Here is a 23,258-nt window from a genome sequence, read left to right as displayed (position 1 = left end):
CCACACGCTCGCCCAGCTCCCGGGCCGCCCACCGCCCTCGAACTCGCTCCGCCCCGAGCTCGCCCCGCCCCCAGAACGCCCGTCCTCCCCGCGCTCCGCCCCGAGCTCGTCCCGCCCACACGCTCGCCCCGCCCCTCCAATTTCTCCCCCCGCCCAAAGCACCTGGAAGCGGAAGTGGGAACTGGCTGGGCTTTTGCTTTGCTCCTCCCCTCCTGCGCCGACCAGGTCGCGTCAGCTGCGACGCTGACGTGGCTCCCGGAAGTGGGGCTGGCGCAGGGTCGTCATGTTGCAGCAGGTGAGGGGCTGCGGGCGCGCTGTGAGGGTGGGTGTGGCTGGGTGCCCGGCCCGCCCGGTCCGAGGGCCGTTGTGCCCGCGGCCCCGCTAGCTGCCGGAGCCGGGGGGGTGCGGGGGCGCTCGTATGTGGGGGGCTGCGGACCGCTGTCCCGGGGAGCGCGGCCGGCACCCCCTAGGCCTCTGGTGGAGGGTGGCCGGCTGCGCCTCCGAGGGACAGCTGCGGGGTGTGCAGAGCGCAGTGCCAGCCGACGCGGGGCGCTGGGTCGCTCGGGTGCGGCGCTGTGGAAACGTCCTCGGTGTGAAGTTGCGGGTGGTCTGGCTTTTCCCAGCCGTTCGGAGACTCTGAGGGGTGCACCGCGATCCTGTGGGAGTGGGAGACACCGCCAGGGTCTTGCACTCAAGTGTCTGTCGCCGAAGTGACACTAATGGTGATTGCTTATCACTTTGGTCATCATGTCTGTGCCCTTAGAGTTAATTACTGTTTACAGGTTACGACCAGAGATGGGTAAGACTAATTTAATAACCTCTTCCCACTTAAAAACTTTTTACTGTTTATAGTGTACTTTCCCTCAAGAATATAGGTATTTTTTTCTTACTGAGGGATGACTGTGGCCCAGGCACTTGCTCTTCTCGGCCCTGGGATAGGGCTGTGAACAATCCAGACAGGTTTATGGTGCTAGGGGATGGGCGCTTGTGGATGGTTTGGGGTGGGGGGAGATAATAAGTTATGTAACTGAGGATGTTTTCAGGTAATGATAGCAAAGACAAAGTGATGTCATAGCAGGTATGAGAAATAGGGCAACTTTAGAATTGATGGTCAGAAAAGACCGCTCTGAGCAGGTCACTTAAGTGGAGACCATCCAATGATGGTTAGATTCCGCTTTCAGAACCTGCACCCAGGCTGAAGGAGGCTGGAGAAAACCCCACAACCATACTGACTGTTCCCACTTCAAGTGCGTGACCGTGAACCTCATGGGCCCTTAATGCTGCCAAGCAGTCATCACACATTCCTGTAGGCTCCTCAGCCTCCCACCCTTCTGGGCCACTGCTGAGATGTCTCTTTCCTCAGACCTTTCACATTTCTTCCCTTGTCCTTTCTCTGCTTCGTATCTCATTGAGAAAGTGGGAGCCATGGGAAGAGAATTTCACACCACCTGCCGTCTCTGTGCTCAAAATCTCCCATAGACTCTACCTTCCTTTTCCCATCTGTGCTCCATCCGTAGGCCATCCTGTCTATTTGTGTACTGTTTCCCTGCCCTCTGGTCTGCTGGAAGGCAGTGCTCCAGCAATTCTCCCTTCCCTCTTCTGCCTCAGTCGTTGTCGTCTTTTTTTTTTTTCAACAATTTTAAAAGCTTAAGGGACACGTGGGTGGCTCAGTCGGTTAAGCGCCTGACTCTTTTTTTTTTTTTTTTTTTTTTTTAAGCGCCTGACTCTTGATCTCAGCTCAGGTCTTGATCTCAGGGTCGGGCGTTGGGCTCTGCGCTGGGTGGAGCCTACTGTAAAAAAAAAAAATAAAATAAAAAAAAAAAGGACAAATCTAGAGCCTCAGAAGAAACTCAGCCCAGCCAATACCTTGATGTCAGTTAGCCCTTATGACTCATTCTGGATTTCTTTTTTTTTTTTTTTTTAAAGATTTTATTTATTTATTTGACAGAGATAGAGACAGCCAGCGAGAGAGGGAACACAAGCAGGGGCAGTGGGAGAGGAAGAAGCAGGCTCACAGCAGAGGAGCCTGATGTGGGGCTTGATCCCAGAACGCCAGGATCACGCCCTGAGCTGAAGGCAGATGCTTAACCACCGTGCCACCCAGGCACCCCTCATTCTGGATTTCTGACCCAGAACTGTGATGCGATAAATTTGTATTAAGCCACTAAATTTATGGTAATGGGCAGCAACAGGAAACCTATACAGTAACTAACTAGATTTGTCCTTGCCTTTTCCATCTTTTGGAAGTTGCCTGCATTCCTTGGCCGGTGGTCTTCCTCAGGCTTCAGAGTCAGCATCATAGCATCTTCAAATCTCTCTCTCTCTCTGACTCCTGCTTTTCATGATCTCAGTGTCCTTTCTGACTCTGACCCTCTCGTGTTCCCATTGGGCCCACCTGAACAGGATTCTCTTCCCCTCTCAAGATCCTTAATTCGATCACATCTAAAAAAATCTTTTTGCTAAGTAAATGTACATATTTACAGATTCCAGGCATTAGAACCAGTATGTCTTTGGCAGGAGGGAAAGGAAGCATTATTCAGTCCATCCCAGTTCCTGAAGGGAGAGTAAGTGGCCTGAGATAAAGTCCTCGAGGTGGGCAGGGCCAGATCATGATGGGTCCTGGTAGGGAGTCAGTTTTTCAGTCAAAGTCCTCTTGGTTTTCAGTAGGGGGTCTAAGTGTGAAAGGTCACCCTGGCTGCTGCATCGAGATTGGACTGTTGGGGTCAAGGGCAGAAGTCTCAGTGTTTTAGTCCATAGCATGATACATTGGATCTCAGTCTTGGCTGCAGATTATTATCATCTGGGGGGCTTTAAAAAAATCCAGATACCCAGGCCACACCCCAGACCAATTCATCTGAACCTTGGCGTGTGGACCCAAGTATCAGGGCTCCCCCCCTTTTTGCTTTTTTAAAGCACCCCAGGCAATTCCAGCCTGTAAGCCAAGTTGAGAACCACTGGTCTCAGATCTGAGTCCATTTTCCCTTTAAAGCTTTAGCTCCCACTCTGCATCTCTCACTGATCACTTACTATGTGGACTCCTTGGCCATTCCCTGGACATGCCTGTCTGTTTCCACTCTCTGCCTTTGAAAATCTCCCTAGTCAAGGGACCTGAGTGAGCGGGAGGCCTCCTTGCTCTGTGAACACCCAGCACAGAAGCTGTCCTCCAGAGTCCTCGAGTAGAAATGATTCTCTTCCTTCCCTGTGCTCCCATTTGCTCTTGTATTTCTCCCAACTCCGATCACCATCTGCAGTTGCCTCCTTTCTGCGTTTGCCCGTGCCTTCCGTAAATACCGTACTGCCTGGCCGGGTAATCTGCTGGACACTAGGACTTACTACGATGCAGTGACACTCCCTGCCCTCCAGTGGCTTGGAGTCTAGATGGAGGTAGTCAGTGGAAACCTGCAGAGAATCCCTGATTCTCTTGTGCAAGTGGACATTTGTCCTGGTGCCGTGGGAACGTGGGAAACGGGAAGCCTGGGGTTTGCAGGGAGAGTCTCTCAGCTCTTTCAGTCCTTTAGCTGAAATTTGAAAGCTAGATCTGGTGTTGCCTGATGGTGAGCTGCATAGGGGATGGAGAAGGGAAGAGCTTTCTGGGCGGGGAACACATGTGAAAGGCAGACAGTTGGGAGGCCGTGGTGTTTTCAGAGAACACGTGGTAGCGGTGTTGCGGTACTGCCCAGTGGGAGGGAGAGTCAGAAGGTCGTGACGTGCCATGTACTGTATGTGGAGGAGTTCAGTTTTGTCCTGTACATGTGGGAGCGCCATTGAAAATATTTGCAGAGGGGGTTGACCTGGTGTGACCTTCCGGTTAGGAAGACGGCTCTGTGTAATGAGGGGCCAGAGTTGGGCAGGGATGAGGTAAAGGCAGGTGAGTAGCGGGTGGCTGGCCTGAGGCCAGGTGTAAAAGCAGGTTCATTGTGGTTGAGGCCAAAGCAGTAAGTTGAGGTGGGAGCCTTCCTTCGAATCTAAGGCTGTGAAAGGGGAGGAATGCCGTGGGATGAGAGCAAAAGATAGAAGGGGAGGTTCAGGATCAGGGTTTTTAAAACATCTTTTTCAAGCAATAAATGATGCAGGAAAAAGTTCATTTGTGATTGGAAAGATCCAATAGAAAGACCTGAGGATACAAGAAAGTGTAAGCAAAAGGGAAATTGATGGAATAAGCCCCCAAGGAGGCAGGAGAAGAAGAGATTCCAAGCCCAACAGTTGCTTTCACCTTGGATACAAAGTGAAGGGTAAGAAGGGGTCAGGGAAACGAGGGTGCAAGCAGGTGATTTCGTGAAGGAGCCAAAAGCATTGAGTGTGTCCCTGCTAGTCTCTGCTTTCTCTGTGACTGGTGAGAAAGCAGCCAAGAGCACACGTGGGAAGTTTGCAGGAGTGTCATTGACGTCCTGGGGGTTTCTCCTAGGGCTCAGCAGTGAGGGAGCGAGGGAGCGAGGGAGCGATGGCTCGATGGCTCGTTGCCAGATGATCCCGGGGTGCCCTTTCCCTAGGTTGTGAATTCCCCAGTGTCCGTGACTGTGTCTTACTTTTGTCCTCCATTTGGACTAGCGTGCTGCATTCTATGTAGGAAGCATGCGAGTACTGAATTTCATCTTGCTTCATGAATATTCAATTTTCCTGCTAGGACGGTAATGAAGACACCGAGGATGTTTCCCTGTTTGATACGGAAGAGGAGACAACTAACAGACCAAAAAAATCCAAGATCAGGTAAGAGGACACGTTGTAAGATTGTGTGGCTGCCAGCTGATGGGATTTAGGGCAGAGCGAGCCCAGAATTATGTATTTTGTGTGTAGTGGACATGGCTAGTTTGAGCTTTGGTCTGAGACGAAGACATTTCAGATTTTCTTTGGGAATAACCGGCATATGGATTTGTACTCAGTGCCAAGTTTTCACATCTGTGAATCCAATTTTGTGAACACTGTGTTGTTTTTACTTCCAGCTGCTGTTTCCCAAGAACACACCATTTCTTTAGTTTCTATAGACCTGTTCCGCTTTGATTGGTTGTGCAAATTTCAAAATCACGTGTTTTATCTATAAAATAACATGAACACGTCAAGCGAGACATATTTCTATTCCAAATTTAGTTGCCTCTAAAGGAATTCACTTACTGCCATCAAATTCTGCCTGACCTTTGAAAACATGCTACGTGAGAGATGCCAGTCACAAAAGATCACGTGTTGTATGATTCCATTTATGGGAAATGTCCAGAACAGGCAAAACTATAGACTGCCAGTGGGTACAGAGTTTCTCTTTGGGGTAAAGAAAAGTTCTAAAAGTGATTGCGGTGCTGATTGCACAGTTCTGTGAAAATACTGAAAACCATTGGCGTATACACTTTAAATAGATGATCGTATGGTATGTGGATTATACCTCAGTAAAGCTGTTAAAAAGCAAAAACATGTCTACCTGATAGTTACTTTGCCTTAAAGCCTGAAGTGATTTCTGAGGGCCCAGGAAGTCTTTTATTTTTATTTTTTATTTTTAAGTAATTTCTGTGCCCACCATGGGGTTTGAACTCATGACTCTGAGATCGGGAGTCCCGTGCTCTTCCGACTGAGCCAGCCGGGCACTCCCGAAATCGTTTTTTATGTGAAAATAGGATTTAACCCCAAGAATATAGTTTCCTTAATTCTCCAAGCTTGGCAGAGTTTCTCATTATATATTTTGTGAAAGTTTATATTCAGTGAGGTGTTAAAAGTCCTGTTTCTCTAGTATATTTTCTGACAACACGGCTTAGTCAAATAGTGGGACTTAGGAACAAAGAGAAGTGGGCAGTTTACGTCTTCCTCAGGTCGTCTCTTTGGCTTTGACAAAACTCTGCATGGTTGTGTTATGGCTGAAACGTTGTTCATCTTGTCTGCAGTACCTGTGGTGAAATGTAATTGCATTTCTTTTATTATGTTTTGGTTTTCAGACACCCCGTGGCATCATTTTTCCATTTATTCTTTCGCGTCAGTGCAGTTGTAGTCTATCTTCTCTGTGACTTGTTCAGCAGCAGCTTTATTGCCTGTGTGGTGACCATTATCTTGTTGTTGTCATGTGACTTTTGGGCAGTCAAGGTAGGTTTGATCATTTTTATTTTAACATTGTGTTTACTATGATAAGATTGAATGATGCATGAACTGTGAAAACAAAGAAGACCCTTAGCAGTTTGGATTTGCATTAATTTATCTTTTTGTTACCTGCCTCAGCCTCATCTGTGTTAATATCATCAGATCGCATGTAGGTTATTCTATGACTCATCTGTCTGTGCCTTACGTCAGCCTGTGTCAGCGTTAAAATTAAACAGATAAAATGTGACCAGCAGCCACAGATCCTGTATACTGCTTCTCATTTTTTTTTTTTTTAAGATTTTATTTATTTATTCGACAGAGATAGAGACAGCCAGCGAGAGAGGGAACACAAAGCAGGGGGAGTGGGAGAGGGAGAAGCAGGCTCCCAGTGGAGGAGCCCGATGTGGGGCTCGATCCCACAACGCCGGGATCACGCCCTGAGCCGAAGGCAGACACTTAACCGCTGTGCCACCCAGGCGCCCCCCCCCCTTTTTAAAGATTTTATCTATTTATTTGACAGAGATAGAGACAGCCAGTGAGAGAGGGAACATAAGCAGTGGGAGTGGGAGAGGAAGAAGCAGGCTCCCAGTGGAGGAGCCTGATGTGGGGCTCGATCCCACAACGCCGGGATCACGCCCTGGGCTGAAGGCAGAAGCTTAACGACTGCGCTACCCAGGCGCCCCTACTGCTTCTCATTCTTATACTTGTTTCGCTTCAGGGTTACCTCTAGGTGTGCTGTGTAGGGTTTCTAGAAAAGAGCCCGGAAGAGATCCTGCACACATTCTTAAGGAGTGGCCACAATTCACAAAGGCTCCTCTGTGTGTTCCAGGGCGGTGTGTCTCAACCGGGACCAGTTTTGTCCCCCAGAGGATGTTTGTCCGTGTCTGAAGACATTTTTGGTCGGCACGGCTGGGGTTGTGGGAGGTGTTTTATTGACATCCAGTGGGTAGAGGTCAGGGATGCGGCTAAGCGTCCTCACACGCACAGGACAGCCCCCCACAGCAGTGATCTGGCCCCAAATGTCCGTCGCGCTGAGGTTGAGAAACCCTGTTGGGAGGGATGGGAGGGAGTAAGAAATGGCTTTAAACTCAGATGCAGCGATAGGTAGAGAGGTGGATGGATGGACAGACAGGTACCTAGATAGGTGGACATGTGCTAAAGTAACTGTAGGAAAATACTAAACGTAGACTCTAGTGGTAGGTGTGTGGGAGGTCACTGTAAAATTTGACTTTTCTGTGTGTTTGGAAATTTTCATAGTAACATGGTGGGGGAAAAATCAAAGGTAACAAAAAAGCCGAAGCTAATTTTGGGATTTCAGAGACACGTGTATTGACTCAGAGACCAGGAAAATGTTACAGATGTATTCACAGCCACCAGCCCCGACGTTTTTAGACCTCTTGACTCCTACGACACCAGAAGTGGCTGGCTTGGTGGTGGCCAGCTTCCACAGGCCACAGAACTCTTAAGAATGAGGAGTGTAAAGGTCTCTTTTATTTAGGCTTTTCTTTTGTGCCGTCTTTGGTTTGTATTTCTTTGAATGTCTTCTGCCGCTTTATGCTCTGTTTACTGTATCCTGGTCACAATTTTGTTTTGAGGCATGTTTCTTTTTGTTGCTCAAGTAATTTCTGTTTAGCCAAATAGAACACGGCCTTCGGTTAGTTCTTCCTGGTCATTTCCCTATTCTTATAGTTAAATAATTAAATCCTTTTGGGTTTAGGGTTTTAAAAAATGTGGCCTTCTTCCCCCTCCCTTCCTTCCTTCCTTCCTTCCTTCCTTCCTTCCTTCCTTCCTTCCTTCCTAGATTTTATTTATTTATTTGAGAGAGCAGAGAGGAAGAAGCAGACTCCCCGCTGAGCAGGGAGCCCAGGGCCATGACCTGAGCCGAAGCCAGATGCTTAACTGACTGAGCCACCCAGGCACCCCAGGAACTTAGTTTTCAAGTTTTAGACGCCAGAAGTCCCACGTCAAGGTGCCAGTATGGTCAGCTTCTGGCGAGGGCCTTCTACTGGGTTCCAGACTGCTAGATTCTCCTTTTATCCTCACATGGCAGAGCAGAGGAGGAAGTCAGTATTTCCTGATAAATACTATATCTCCTGACTCTTAGTACCAGTCTCATTCGAGAAGGCTCCACACTGTGGACCTGATCTAATCCTAATCACTGCACAAAGGCCTGACCTAGAACCGGGGGGTGAAGGGGGTGAGGGGTGGTTAGAGTTTCAACTCACGAATTTTGAGGGGACCCAAACATTCAGTCCAGAGCAACCATATTTAGAGATACACAATTATACAATATATGTAGCTACAGTCAGGATGTGTAGGAACACATAGGTCTCTGTAGCTAAAAAGCATGGGGCTTAGGAACACATTAGGGGGGGCGCCTGGGGGGCTCAGTCGGTGAAGCATCTGCCTTCGGCTCTGGTCATGGTCCCAGGGTCCTGGGATCCAGTGCCACACTGGGCTCCTTGCTTAGCGGAGATTCTGTTCCCTCTCCCTCTGTGCCTTCTCCCGCCCCCCCTCCGCCCCCGCCATGTTCTTTTTCTCTCGCTCTCTCGGTCTCTTTCTCAAATAAATAAATAAAATCTTAAAAAAAAAAAAAGGAACGCATTAGAGAATTGGAAGAAGGGACAAGAGTTCATGAGAAAAGAGAAGGGTGGTGTTTGTTGATACGCTTACCCTGTCAGCTCCACCCCGGCTTGGCGCGCTGTTGTATTATCTTTATTTTTTTGTCCAGGCCTGGTATGTGGCGGTCTTTGTTCACTGGATATTATGGGAGGTAAAGCTGAAGACTTTTTTGGCTTATGATGTGTTACACTAAGATATGACCTTATCGTAGGTCTTTAAACAGTGCTTTTAAAATGTGTGTGTTTCTGTTCATCTTTACCAGAACGTCACAGGTAGACTCATGGTGGGTCTGCGTTGGTGGAATCATATAGATGAAGATGGAAAAAGCCATTGGGTGTTTGAATCCAGGAAGGTATAGTGCCCCCTGTTCTTCCCCCAGAAATACCATTTGATAAATTATGTGCAGATTCCGTTAGAATGTTTACGGGTGAAGTATTCAGGCTTAAAAGTACTACCCCGGATCCCTTGGCATGTCAGCACTAAACGCGATGGCCTTTTCAAACTGCATTTTTCTGTCTGGTTGAGACTGGAAGTACGGTGTGTACAGGACAGAAGCCTCTGAGTCCGAGTTTGTTCCGTGTGCTAAGCTGTTTCTCAGGGGCTGCGGATAAAGGGCCTCTGAGGACCCTCAGCTTGGTGTTGCTGTGCCCGGTCTCTCCAGGGTTCTGTCCCTGTCAGCAGATTAACTGCTTCTAGCAGCTCCTTCTGTCCTTGCTCCCACAGTCCGCTTCCACATGTGGGCAGGGAAAAGAGAAAGAAAAAGAGGGATTACAAGTAGATAGGAAATCGGAATCAACCAGAACGATGTTCTTTAAGCCTCTGCCTCCAGGAGCCCTTGGGGATGCTGATCTGTTTTGGGTTAGGCTGCTTATCTGTAGCGAACATTCGGTTTCCCTGTGGAATCAGCGGGGGAGGCAGAGCACAGAAGTTTTGGAGAGCACTGCTAATTAAGTTGTTTGCCTTCTGCTTGGAAGGGCCTTGACGAGTTCCACTTCTGGGAAAGCAGTACTGTGGTTCGTAATAAGCCCATGTTCCTTCACGTTATAAAATCTGTATGGACTTCAGATTTCTGGGTATTACTGAGACATTTTGGCCATTGTCCAAAATCCCCTGATTCCGTCTCTCTCTCTGGACCCTGACTTGACCTTTTAGTGTCTGGGATGACCATAGCCTTGATTTCCTTGATCCTTAGATCATACAGTGTGATTCAAAGCTTGCTTATGAATAAACGGTGTAAGAGCAGGAAGAATTGAATAGCAGCCTGTCAGAAACAAGCTTTACTTGTACCCATATCCGGGGTCATGACAGACTGCCCATTCTGCCCTGAGAATACAAAATTGTTGAGTTAAAGCATATTTAAGCCAGTTCCAAAAATAAAGTAGGGGTAGATATACTAACTGTTCTTTTGGGGGGGGGGATTTCTAACTTGAGACTTGGTTCATCTTCATTAATTAATTCAGATTTTAGATTTAGGTGTTTTTCATTAAAAATGTGAAACTTTTTACTGATAAATACTATAATACCAGTTACGAAGTTTATGTTCTTTCTTAGGCATCCGCTCAAGAGAGTAAAACTGTTTCCGAGGCCGAATCAAGAATCTTTTGGTTAGGGCTTATTGCCTGCCCTGTGCTCTGGGTGATATTTGCCTTTAGCGCGCTCTTCTCCTTCAGAGTGAAGTGGCTGGTGAGTAGCAGTGAGGATGTCCTGGCTGATTCGTTAGGATGTCTGATGGGTGATCACCATAAGCAACCATCTATGGGAACATTCGGGACCTCTCTTGAATAGGCAGCTGCATTACGCGTTTCCCAAGTTCCGTTCCCCAACTCTGCTCTTCTCCAAGAATCCTCTTAAGTACCTAGTTCCACCCATTCCCCTAGTGCCCAGCAGAATTGTGATTTAACCCACCTTTTACAGAGCGTACGACATATTTATCACAGCACTATCTTGTTGGATGTTCAGTAAACGCCACACAAACATGTTTAGCTTCGTTTGGAACTAACCGAGGGGTCTTCTCCGAAAATACCAGTTGGTAACTTGTTCTGGCTGTCTATTGCTTATATCGTAAATCTTCACAGAACACGGTGGCTTAACAAATTTTTATTCCCCCCATCAAGCTACAAATAAAATATAAATAAGAAATAAAATAATGAAATAAAATAGTGAAATAAAATAATTTAAAAAATTTTATTATCTCTCTCAGTTTCTCTGGTTCAGAAGGGGGGGGGCTTGTGTGGGAGGTTATGCGTTGGGGTCCATGTGTCTTCACGTGGTCTTTCCTCTGTGCACATCTGTGTCCTAATCCCTTTACAAGGACACCAGTCGTACTGGATTAGGGTCCACCCTGGTGACCCCATTTTACCTTAATTCCCTATTTATTTATTTATTTATTTAAAAGATTTTATTTATTTATTTATTTATTTGACAGAGATAGAGACAGCCAGCGAGAGAGGGAACACAAGCAGGGGGAGTGGGAGAGGAAGAAGCAGGCTCACAGCGGAGGAGCCTGATGTGGGGCTCGATCCCACAACGCTGGGATCACGCCCTGAGCCGAAGGCAGATGCTTAACCGCTGTGCCACCCAGGCGCCCCAATTTTTTAAAGATTTTATTTATTTATTTTAGGGAGAGAATGAGCAGGGAGGAGGGGCAGAGGGGGAGAGAGAGAGAGAAGCAGACTCCCCACCGAGCAGGGAGCCTGATGCAGGGCTCGATTCCAGGACCCAGAGATCATGACCTGAGCTGAAGGCAGATGCTTAACCTACTGAGCCACCCAGGGGCCCCGTTAATTGCCTCTTTGTAAACCTTGTCTCCAAATACAGTGACATTCTGAGGTGCTGGGGTTAGGATTTCAACAGTAGAATTTTGGGGAGACATAACTCAGGCCTTGGCAGCAATCTAGGTCAGAAATCATCACTTTTGCCACCCTTCCACATTCAGGGGAATGGGAATTAAGCTCTGTAGCTTGATGGGGGGAAGGAGAAGGTTCTAGAAAAGCATGTGGAACAGATGTTATTGCTACCGTGTTTGGAAAATATAATCTGTCACTTGACCCAAACTGTGATTCTTGTTCATTTCATAGTTGAGTTTATCTCGCTTAACATTTATTGATACCAGGTATATTTTGGCTTTAATTATGCTTTTTTCCCATATTTTGAATATTTCCTTTTCTGTTCTGTTTTGCTCTATAGGCTCTTTTTTTCTTTGTGTATGCACGTACATACTTTCCCTTTTGGAATTTGGGAGGCTTATTGTGTATTTTTAGTTTTTCTAGTAGGTCTCTCTTACTTTATGTTTTTTTTTTTTTTTTTAAAGATTTTTTATTTATTTATTTCACAGAGAGAGAGACAGCCAGCGAGAGAGGGAACACAGGCAGGGGGAGTGGGAGAGGAAGAAGCAGGCTCCCAGCGGAGGAGCCTGATGTGGGGTTCGATCCCAGGACTCCGGGATCACGCCCTTAGCTGAAGGCAGATGCTTAACGACTGAGCCACCCAGGCGCCCCTCTCTTACTTTATGTTTGTATCACACCCTCTTTTGTGGATTAGGAAACGTAGTGAGACTGTCTTGGTTTCCTGCTGTGAAGGATGGCACAGTTAACAGCCATGCTTTCTTCTGCCTCTCCTCCCTGCTTCTGCCTTTGGATTTCTTATGCTTGTAGGCTTATTTTAGTTGTTTTAAGTGTTGTTCTTAAACAGGTTTCTTTTTTTTTTTTTAAAGATTTTATTTATTTATTTGACAGAGATAGAGACAGTCAGTGAGAGAGGGAACACAAGCAGGGGGAGTGGGAGAGGAAGAAGCAGGCTCCCAGCAGGAGCCTGACGTGGGCTCGATCCCGCAACGCCGGGATCACGCCCTGAGCCGAAGGCAGACGCTTAACCGCTGTGCCACCCAGGCGCCCCTTAAACAGGTTTCTTGACCTCTAGAGTCTGTTAGAAAGGGAACGAGAGAAACGCTCTTCTGTCCCTTCTGTTGTTTCTTCCCTTCCTCTTGCCCGAGCTCTGTTCGCTCCAGTATTAGTTTTGCTGTCAAGGTTTAACAGTTATCTTTTGAAATGATGTTTCTTACTGGGTGTTCATTCTTTGATCTGTTAAAATACACTGACTCAGTTCTATCAAGTGCAGCTTTTCCTTTTACCTCCTGTTTGGCTAAATTTCATTGTTGGGTGATTTTTTTTCCCCCCAAAAAACTTATAGGTGTTCTTTTCCTTTGGCTACGTCATATTGAAGAGTATGAGCCTGTTGGGGCCCCCGGGTGGCTCATTTGGTTGAGCGTCCGACTCCTGACCTCATTTCAGGTCTTGATCTCAGGGTTGTGAGTTCAAGTCCTGTGTTGGGCTCCATACTGGGCTTGGAGCCTACTTAAAAAAAAAAAAAAGAAAAGAAAGAGAAAGAATATGAACCTGTTGGCTTCATTCTTTCTTTTTTTTTTTTTATTGTTCCTATTTTTTATTTTAAAGTAATCTCTACACCCACCATGGGGCTCTAACTTACCACCCCGAGATCAGGAGTTGCGTGCTTTACCGACTGAGCCAGCCAGGCACCCCCCTATTCATTCTCGATTGATGACGTGGCAGGGTGGGTCACAGATTCGTTCTTGCAGCCCTTAGAAGACCTTACATCATTATTTTTTTCTATTGAATGTTGCAGAGAAACCTGAGGCCGGGTTCACTTAACCTGCATGTAAGTGAGTGCATCATTTCTCTCCCTGGATGAAGAAATTGTTTTTTTTAATTCTTGAGTTTTAAAAAAAATCCAGTGTGTCCTTGTGTTTGTCTTTCTCTGTTGATGTTTCTGGAAACTCTGTGCTCCTCGAGTATGTAGACGCAGGTTTTGCTTTGAATCAGGACGTTTGTCTTCCGTCAAGTGTTTATGTTCATTTACGTTCTGTTTTTGGGCTTCTCTGATTCTGAGGGACCATTATCTCTCTGTTGGGTCATTTTTTCTGTTCTCCTCTCCCATCTCTCACTTTTTCCTTTCTGCTGATTGAGTCAGCAAGTCTTCTTAGGAGCCTTCCTGATGCCGGAGCTGTTCCAGGCCTCCGGGTGCGGTTGGTGGCCAGCTAGACAAGGTCGCTGCTCTGGTGGAGCTGCCCTGCTAGTGGAACGCGCTGGAGGGGACGGCGGCGGGCGTGGGGGGGCAGCGGCTTCCATCCGCACTTCTTAGCTCTGCCAGCCCCATTTTCATCTCCTCCTCTTGCCCTGCGTGACCTTGACGCTCCTTTGAATTTTTACCTTCAGATTCCTCATAGGGTGAAGCGTTCCGAGAAATGCTTTTATTTTGGTGGGCTACATTTGTTTCAGAATAGATTCCTCACCTTTTACACACTGTGTTCCTTATTATTTTCTCCCCCACCCTCCATCATCATCATCATCATCATCTTCATCATCGTCTTCCTCCCCCTCCTCCTCCATAGTTTTGCATGGATTTCTTTCCCTCTTTCCCTCCAGTTTGCGCATGCTTGCAGCGGCAGCTCTGGCCCGGAGACCTCTTCTCCATGCTGCCTTCATGCAGGCGAGTTCTCCTTGGCTGCCTTCATGCAGGCGAGTTCTCCTTGACTGCCTCTGGGTGCTGTCTCAGACGTCTGGGCTCTGCTCTGGTGGCCTGAGGTGTGGCTGTGAGGAAGAGGACACAGCCCGGCCTCCGGCTGCCTCACCAGCTCGTTTGGGTTTTGCCTTCTCTTAGGTAGTGCGGTTCTTTCTCCTGGGTCCATGCTGGTGCTGCTCTCCTGCTTTGGATCATTTGAGAGGCCCCGGAGACTTCGCATCCATCTTGTGGGGGGGTCAGCGCAGTCCTTCCCTAGCCCTGGTTCCACGTCCCTAAAACAGAGCTGGGAAAGGCTATGTGGAAGGTGGTTTGGTATCCTATGACTCAGGCTGTCCAGGAACCTTTTCCTGCTTCTGTCCCGCTGGGAACACGGCATGATGATTGCTGATCCTTCTGTGCTACTCCTTCTCCTTACCAGGGGGCATTTCCCGGCAGGCTGCTGGGATTCGTCGCCTGTGTTGGTGGTGGGCGGTTGGGAGTCACATCTCCTTCTGCATTTTTTCTCGGGGCTGTCTGTATCCTTTGGACTCCTGCCTCCAAGATGTTGGGGTGGTGACCACCCGTGAAATTTCTGTTAGAGGGTCTTTGAACAGTAAGGAGCTGTGTAGTAGCCCTTTCTCCAAACACCAGCCACCCCCCCCTTTTAAATGTTTACTGGTACCAGCTTATTTGCCTTGTTTTTAAACCTGTTTTTTAAACCTCTTTTAAACCTGGGTATTTTAAATATCTTTTATATATTAGGGATAGAGAGATCTTGCTATCTGGCTTTACTGTACCATCGTAAACCAGATGTGTGCGTCTTGTAACTAATAAATACATTTGAAGATTGGTTGCAGGGCCCGTGCTCCTGACACGTTAGGAGTGTCCCAGTTTGAGAAGCATGAGAAGTTGAACGAGATTTATTTAAATAAAAATATAGTTGTATGGGGCGCCTGGGTGCCTCAGTTGCTTAAGCATCTGCCTTCGGCTCAGGTCATGATCCCGGGGTCCTGGGATCCAGTCCTGCATTGGGCTCCCTGCTCAGTGGGGAGCCTGCTTCTCTCTCTGCCTGCTGCTCTCCCTGCTTGTGCAAGCGCTCTCTTTCTCTCTCTCTCTGTCAAATAAATAAATAAATAAAATCTTTAAAAAATATATAGTGTTATGTTTATTTAGGTAAGTAACAACCTTGTATAATTCTAATGTGTTTATTTCTGTGAAACACAAGTTTTAAACAGCAAGTACAACTCCACTTACTAGGAATTTGTATCTATTCCTTAATTAAGCATTCCAATGCTTTAACTTCCTTAAAATCAGCTGCAGTTTGTTAAGAGTTAAGGAGAGTAAGTCTGGATTGGCGAGAGATACTCTGTTTAGCTGTGTTGCTTTTTAACTATAGAAACATTTCTCCAGTAATCCTTTTAACAGCAGATGGGTTGATGAGTTGTTTATTCTAGAGCAGGAGTTGGCAAACTGTGACCTGTGGGCCAAATCCAACCCAACACCTGTTTTTCTAACTTTTCATTGGAACCCAGCCTTGCCTATTGGTTCACATATTGTCTGTGGCTGCTTTTAGGCTAGAATGGCAGAGTCGAGTGACTGTAACAGAGATCATATGGCCCGCAGAGCCTCAAATATTTGTAATCTGGCCTTTCACAGAAAAAGTTTTCCAACCCCTGTTCTGCAGTAACCATGGGACCTCCTCACATTGTCCTAATTGACTTTTCTTCCATAATATTTAAAGAGCAGGCTTGAGTTTCTTATTCTCAGTGTTTAACGATCTTAGTGGGGTGACGTATAGGTTCCCGGATGTGGCCACCAGGAAGAAACCACTCTGCCAAGTGCATTTCCTCCCAGTGCTCTCCCTGCACCTTGCTCATCACAGGAGGCAAATGCCTGTTGATTGCTGCCCTGCAGCTCTGCTTTGCTTTCCCAGAAGCCAGTTCTCGGTTTACTGAGCTTGATCTCTTGACCATTCTTTCACAATTCTTTTTTTTTTTTTCTTTTTTAAGATTTTATTTACTCATTGGACAGAGAGCATAAGCAGAGGGAGAAGCAGGCTCCCCGCTGAGCAGGGGGCCTGACACTGTGGGACTCGATCCCAGGACCTTGGGATCATGACCTGAGCCGAAGGCAGACGCTTCACTGACTGAGCCACCCACGCGCCCCTTTTCTTTTGTAATTCTTAAAGGAGTAATTAACATTTGAGCCTCTTCTGAATCTCCGTTTATTTATTTATTTTTATGTCTGTATTTGCAGACCCATGGAAAATCCTAGAGAGAGGATGGTCCCTCCACTGCATCCCCAGGGACTAGCGTGGGGCCTGGTATATAGCATATGTGTGTAGTAAATATTTGTTGGGTGGGTAATGAGTGCCTTGTGCTCAGTGGGTATTGGGTGGGTCTGCTCTGCCAGGTGAAGGAGTCTCATTGGCACAAGCCCTACCCATGAGCTTCCTTTTCCTTCTCTTTCCTATGACAGTCTGCTTTGTCTTGGTGGTGGTGGTGTTTTTTTGTTTTTTTTTTTGGGTGGGTCACAGAGAAAGGTCAGCCAGTTTTAGGCCAGTAATCATTGACTATTTTTTCTTTCCCAGGCAGTGGTTATCATGGGTGTGGTGCTGCAAGGTGCCAACCTGTATGGTTACATCAGGTGCAAAGTGGGCAGCAGAAAGAATTTAACCAACATGGCTACATCTTATCTCGGAAAGCAGCTTTTAAGACAAGTAAGTGTTTTCTGGATGTAAGAGTCATTTTGATGTGCTCGGTGACTAGTGCAATCATTTCTAATTCTTATAGTTTGATTTTTAGGAAATACTTAAAAAATAAGTTTTTTTAAAGCAGGAGAGGATGATGATAAAGTTATGTTAATAACTCTTGACTTTTAGGACATTCTAGAAATGTATTGTCAGTGCCCTGAAATTATTTTATTATTTATTTATTTATTATTATTTTTTGGGAAAAATTTTATTTACTTATTTATTTTTTAAAGAAAATAATTGGTGGGGAGGGGGGGAGGGAGAATCTTAAGCTGGCTCGATGCTCAGCACGGAGCCCAGTGGGGGCTTGATCTCATGACTCCGAAATCATGACTTGAGCTGAAATCAAGAGTCCAATTAAGCCACGCAGGAGCCCTGCCCTGAAATTGTTTTAAAACCGAGGATAAACTATTATTGATAATAACTTATTTAAAAAAAAAAAAACAACACCTTAAGTTCAGTAGCTTTCCATGATTTCTGGTGGCTCTAAATGAAGTTTTGGAGAATGTATATTATGATTTTAGGATTTTATGGTAAGAAAAATAGAGACATAAGACTGTATCATTAAAGATTGTTTTAGAGTTCTCAGATTTGTTTGTTTTTTAGAGCATGAAGGTTTTACTATAGTTCCCCATTGTGGAGATTTAAATCAGGGGTTTCAGTGGAATAGGTGAATAGTTACTGTTAAATCACTTGGGAGAATTGACTAGGTACTTCGTGTGATAGCTCACATTTGTTTAGTGCAGTAGGTTGGGAAGTAATCTTACACAGGACAGTGGTTTTCAAACTCGAACCTGCCTAAGAATCACCGGCAGGGCGAAACAAAAATGGCTGAGTCCTACTCCCAGAGTTGACCTGGCGGGGTCTCACAGTTTGCATGTCTAGCAAGTTCCCAGATGGCTGGTGGTCCCGGGACTACATTTAGATGGCTAGAGCCCTGACACATTGAGTGACTTCTTAAGGATATACAGCTAATACAGGGTACTTAGCTAGGGCCTAACCCACCTCTTCTCGCTTGAAATTCATTGTTCTTTCTATTCTACGTATATAAATGATGAAAAGTCCGGAAAAGGAATAATCTTGCAGGGACTCGATTCTCTTCCTGAGGGGTTTTTGCAAAGTCCCAGGTACACCTTTGCAGGGGTCCAGTGTACAGTGAGTGTCAAGTGTGCGTCGACTAGTTTTTTCCCTTTGGATTTTTAGTGTTTCGGAAGCGGGAGGGACATTGAATACAGGGAAATTAAGCCTTGACCCTGACATAACATGGGTAGGGTCAGTAGAGTTATATGGCGCCTGGCGGTTTTCTGCTGACACGAGACCGACTTGCTGGACATCTCGGGGGAGCCTTCGATGTACTTCTCCGCATGTTCATGATTTTTAACTTCGCTGGGCCATGCACTTACTGTAAGGTGGTGTAGCAGCTGGCCCCACTTACAGATATGGAATGTTTTCCTGGTGCTTGAAGGCTGGCACGTCAGGTGGAATAGTTCTCACTATGAAGGAGTTCTTTCTCTTTCGCAGAGCACCGGAGATGAGCAGACTTCCTGAAGAGAGTGAGAGCAAGCTCGTGTGTCCTGTTGCATGGGGGAACAGCTGAAAGACTCTGGACCCTGAGGCTTTTGGAACTCAGTACATTGTTGCAAAGAGGAGTGTTGGGTTTGTTTTGCCAGTTTAAAATTCACGTTTAAAAAATGGAGAGGGAGTTTTCATATCAAGTTTTTATTCTCTTTCTAGCAATGGGGGCTTGAAAGTACGGTGTGGCCAGGAACATTGTCAAAAGTGGTTCCTGGTTTTACACGTGTGCGTGCATAGTCCTGTAATGCCCGTATATCCCAGATTACTGAAAGTGCGTGCATGTACATATGTGATGGAGACCTTTGCATTTGGATCCGTAGAATATGGGAGGGTGTTCTCCGTCTGTCTCAGAAATCTGGGTGTGTACGTATTATTTCTGTCGATTATTGTCAGAAGAAGGTTTTGCTTCCATGGTAAGAGTGAGCACTTCGGCTTACATATAAGTTAGCGATCCTTGTTAATTTTACAACTTAATATATACTTTGTGATGGAACTTCTTTTCTTAGGCACTCACAGGCAGGTAAAAACCACATTTGGGCCAGTGGTTAACTAGTTTGTAAATTTTATTTTCATTTGTAATAACTCATGAACTTAAGGCCCAGTTAATATACATGGAATTTTCAGTTTATGTTTAGGGGATTCCTTAGAGGTTGCTGCTGTTCTATTTATTTTTTTGGAAGGGATGGCTAGATTTTACTTTAGAACTTTCTGGAAGCTCTTCAGTGGGCCTTGGCCTCCTGAAATCTATCTTTTATCACTGAAAGAATGTTATTCTTATGTCATAGTGAGAATAATCATTTACATACTTGGCATAATAAATGCCTAAAAGACATTCTATTGTATGAATCTATTTTTTTTTCTTGCTATAATGGGGACATTGTAAATCATGCCTTTGTATTAATGGTATTTCTTAAAGCAATATATGTAACAATCTACAAGCGGTTGTAGGAGTCTAAATTCTGTTGTAGGTCGTGTAAACTTTGTTGGAGTCTTTTAACCAACAGATTATTTTGTGGGATGTATTTATACATTGTTAAAAAATTTAAAAAGATGTTTAATTGAATACGTGTCTTTATTGGAGTGATAACTTTGAAGGTGCATAACTTTATATTTGTATAAAACTCTACTGTTTACAGAGCCCTTCAGCACGTGTTACCTCCTTTCATTCTCACGACAAACCAGTTATGTGTGACACCTGTTTACAGCTGACGAAACGGGATTTTAGGTTTACCGAGTGCCTTGTCCAAGGAAACACAGATGACAGGAAGACCCACCAGGACATACTATGGTTTTTAGAGGAAATATTTGTCGCTAAATGTCTTTTGCTTTCTTAGGAATCAGTAATTTCTTAAGTGTTTACTTGCCATTTTGCTTATACTCATCTGGTGAGGAAAGTTGATACCGTGTAAAGACGTGTGTTGAATCGGAAAGCTCTAAACTAAATCTTTAGAGCTGAGAGTCTGACGGGGGCCACGTTGGTGTGGTTCCTGAGGTTGCTGTGTCATAGGAATTGAACTTTGGAATATGCATGTGGCAGAAGCTACGACTTATTTCCCAAAGTCCATTTTTCCCTTCAACAGATTTCCCCCTTATTAGCAGGGACGTGGCAACGGACAGCTTTCCTCAGATTTTCCTGGATCTTTGCGTGGCCATGTGGCTGCGTTCTGGCCAGTGGACGCACTTGCAGGAAGTATTCTTAAAAGGAGGGGCCTATGGGTGGCTCCGTTGGTTAAGCACCTGACTCTTGATTTCGGCTCAGGTCATGATCTCAGGGTCCTGAGATTGAGCCCTGCCTGGGGCTCTGCACTCAGCGGGGAGTCTGCTTGAGTTTCTCTGTCTCCCTCTGCCCCCGCCCAATAAATAAATAAATAAATAAATAAATAAATAAAATCTTCAAAAAAAAAAAAAAATAAAGAGGGGTCTACCCGTCCCATTCCGGTTTGTCCTCCCTGCTAGCTCAAATGCAGACATGACAGATGGAGCTTGGGCGGCCATCTTTTTTTTTTTTTGAAGATTTTATTTATTTATTTGACAGAGATAGAGACAGCCAGCGAGAGAGGGAACACAAGCAGGGGGAGTGGGAGAGGAAGAAGCAGGCCCATAGCAGAGGAGCCTGATGTGGGGCTTGATCCCATAACGCCGGGATCACGCCCTGAGCCGAAGGCAGACGCTTAACCGCTGTGCCACCCAGGCGCCCCTGGCGGCCATCTTGACCGTGGGATGGAAACCTCTTTGTATGAATAACAGAAATAAGGTAGGGATTGTCTGAGTTCTCCCTGACAGGGATAGCAGCCCTGAGCTGCCTGTCTGAATTTTTAGGTGAGAAACAAACTTCTCTCTTGTTCAAGTGTTCCTGTTTTGGCTTCTCTGTTGCTATAGCTTAGCGGAATTCTTATCAGTACATATATTTTTAGCATCCCCCATAATTGTTTCCGTAAGTATAGCATTCGGGATGTAATAGTTCAGTAAACACACATTTGTCCTTTTCTCTGTGTGGTAATAAAGCTCCTGTTATTGGTGCTAATGAATTCAGTGCTACCAGATGCTGTTGCTGCATGAACATTTCGTGGCGATGTCAAATAGTCATTTTGTTATGCTTGCACGTGCCGTGGGGCAGGAATTTGGAACTGGCCTGGTGGGACAGTTTTTCTCTGCTGTATAGTATCTGGGCCTCCGCTGTGACGATTTGAAGGCCCGTCTTTACATGTTGGCGAGGGGCAGGGAACTCGGGGGGTGTCTTCAGCCACGGGTCTGGAGGTTGATGTTGGCTGTCAGGTGGGAGCTCTGCTAGGTTGTTGTCGGAACACGTTTGTGATGTCCTTGTGTGGTCTCTGTGTAGGCTTATTTGGGCTTCTTCACAACCCGGCAGCTAGCGTCTCAGAGCGAGCTTCCCTAGAGAAGCACATGGTGTTTTTACGACTAGTCTGAGAATCCTCATAATATCACTTCTGCTCTCCTCTGGTGGTTGACACGGTCGCCAAGGTCCCCCTGAGTTGAAGGGAAGGGTACGTGGACCCCAGCTTGATGAGAGGACTGTCGAGACTAAACAAGGTTATGTGGGCTGGGAGAGACTGTGAGCCTTCTTTGGAAAGTAAAATCTGCCACATCTACTTTAACCCTCTCCCCAAGACTGAAAAGTTACTTGGGAGAGGCCAAGAAAATGAACATTATTTTCTCTTTTCTCTTCCCTGGATCAACCTTGAGTACAGGTGAACTGGCTGCATCGTGCCGTTAAAATGAAAGCAACATTGCATTTTATAGTTCCCAGAGTATCTATACTTGGACTGCACCTCTGAGATAAATAGGCCAGGGTGTGTGTGTGTGTGTGTGTGTGTGTGTGTGTGTGTGTGTGTGTGTGTGTGTAGGGGTGATAGCATTTACCACCATGGCGTAGGTACCATGATCCTTTTAAATTTGTATGACTTTTTAGAGCTCATCAAAATTCTTCTGTATGTATGATCTCCTTTTTTTTTTCTTTCTAATTTCAATTTTTTATTTAAATTCTAGTTAAGATATACGGTAAAATTGGTTTCAGGTGTAGACTTTAGTGGTTCATCACTGACCTACAACACCCAGTGCTCATCACAAGTACCCTCCTTAATGCCCATCCCCCATTTAACCCATCCCCCATGTGCCGCCCTCCATCAGTCCTGTTTGTTCTCTATCTTTAAGAATGTCTTATGGTTTGCTTCCCTCTTTCTCTCTCTCTTTTTTCCTCCTTCCCCTATCTTCATCTGTTTTGTTTCTTAAATTCCAGATATGAGTGAAGTCATATGGTATTTGTCTTTCTCTGACTTATTTCACTTAGCATAATACACTCTGGCTCCATCCACATTGTTGCAAATGGCAAGATTTCATTCTTCTTTATGGCTGAGTAATATTCCATCGTTTATATACACCACGTCTTCTTGATCCGTTCATCACTTGATGGACATTTGAGCTCTTTCCATAATTTGGCTATTGTTGGTAATGCTGCTATAAACATACAGGTGTGTGTGCTCCTTTGAATCAATATTTTTGTATTCTTTGGATAAATACCTAATAGTGCAATTGCTGCTTGTAGAGTAGTTCTGTTTTTAACTTTTTGAGGAACTTCTGTACTGTTTGCATTCCCACCAACAGTGCAGGAGGGTTCCCCTTTCTACGCATCCTTGCCAACATGAGGGATCTCATTTGATTCGCCCCGTAAGCCCAAGAGGGAGGACAGACCATTAATCGCCTGATGTTACAAGTGCATAACTACGACTGAGATAAGTAAAACAAATTAAAAAAAAAAGATTTATTTACTTTAGAGAGAGAGAAGAGAGTGCATGTGAGCAGGGGGAGGGGGAGAGTGAGAGAGGGAGAGAGAGAGAGAAGCATAGACCCCACTGAGCACAGAGCCTGACATGTGGCTCAATCCCGGGACCCTGAGATCATGACCTGAGCTGAAATCGAGAGTGGGACACTTAACTGACTGAACCACCCAGGTGCCCTGTGAGATAAGTAAAATGAGTTACTGAAGGTTGGATGTGGTACAGATAGTAGTGCCCCCCAGGTATTCCATTTGTTCTGCGTTTCCCCGCTCCCTTAATTAATTGATCCCATGTGAGCAGTTATGACCATGAAACGTGAGTGAAAGTGACCAGTGTCATTTCTGGGTGAAGAATGGGAAATCTCTACTCTTTCTTCCCCTTTGGTGGCAACCAGGGGTGCTCAAGATGGTGGAACCTCAGCCATCCTGCGTCCCAGGGTGACA

General features: G+C 45.8%; 1 protein-coding gene across 2 annotated transcripts; it reads left to right on the top strand.

Moving 5' to 3' along the window:
• The first annotated feature begins 167 nt into the window (after positions 1–167).
• Positions 168–19,583, top strand: TVP23B (trans-golgi network vesicle protein 23 homolog B). Of its 2 annotated transcripts, XM_019808612.2 has the most exons (8): positions 168–295; positions 4,625–4,707; positions 5,916–6,060; positions 8,939–9,028; positions 10,228–10,359; positions 13,318–13,350; positions 16,784–16,912; positions 18,467–19,583. In XM_019808612.2, the coding sequence occupies exons 1-8, from the start codon at positions 284–286 to the stop codon at positions 18,491–18,493; spliced, it is 651 nt and encodes a 216-aa protein (XP_019664171.1). In that variant the 5' UTR covers positions 168–283; the 3' UTR covers positions 18,494–19,583. The 2 variants fall into 2 exon arrangements, with proteins under 2 accessions (XP_019664171.1, NP_001268797.1); NM_001281868.1 differs by lacking the exon at positions 13,318–13,350 and having other exon boundaries at positions 264–295; positions 18,467–18,518.
• The last annotated feature ends 3,675 nt before the right edge of the window (positions 19,584–23,258 follow it).

The sequence above is a fragment of the Ailuropoda melanoleuca genome, chromosome 17, assembly GCF_002007445.2.
Source record: "Ailuropoda melanoleuca isolate Jingjing chromosome 17, ASM200744v2, whole genome shotgun sequence".
Classification (NCBI taxonomy): Eukaryota; Metazoa; Chordata; class Mammalia; order Carnivora; family Ursidae; genus Ailuropoda; species Ailuropoda melanoleuca.
The sequence above is the reverse complement of the archived record's forward strand: the minus strand, read 5'-3'. Positions and strand labels throughout refer to the sequence as shown.

Coding starts and splice junctions, on each gene's coding strand:
- TVP23B (XM_019808612.2), top strand. Junction 10,360..13,317: donor CCTTCAGAGTGAAGTGGCTG/GTGAGTAGCAGT, acceptor TGAATGTTGCAG/AGAAACCTGAGGCCGGGTTC. Junction 13,351..16,783: donor CGGGTTCACTTAACCTGCAT/GTAAGTGAGTGC, acceptor TTTCTTTCCCAG/GCAGTGGTTATCATGGGTGT.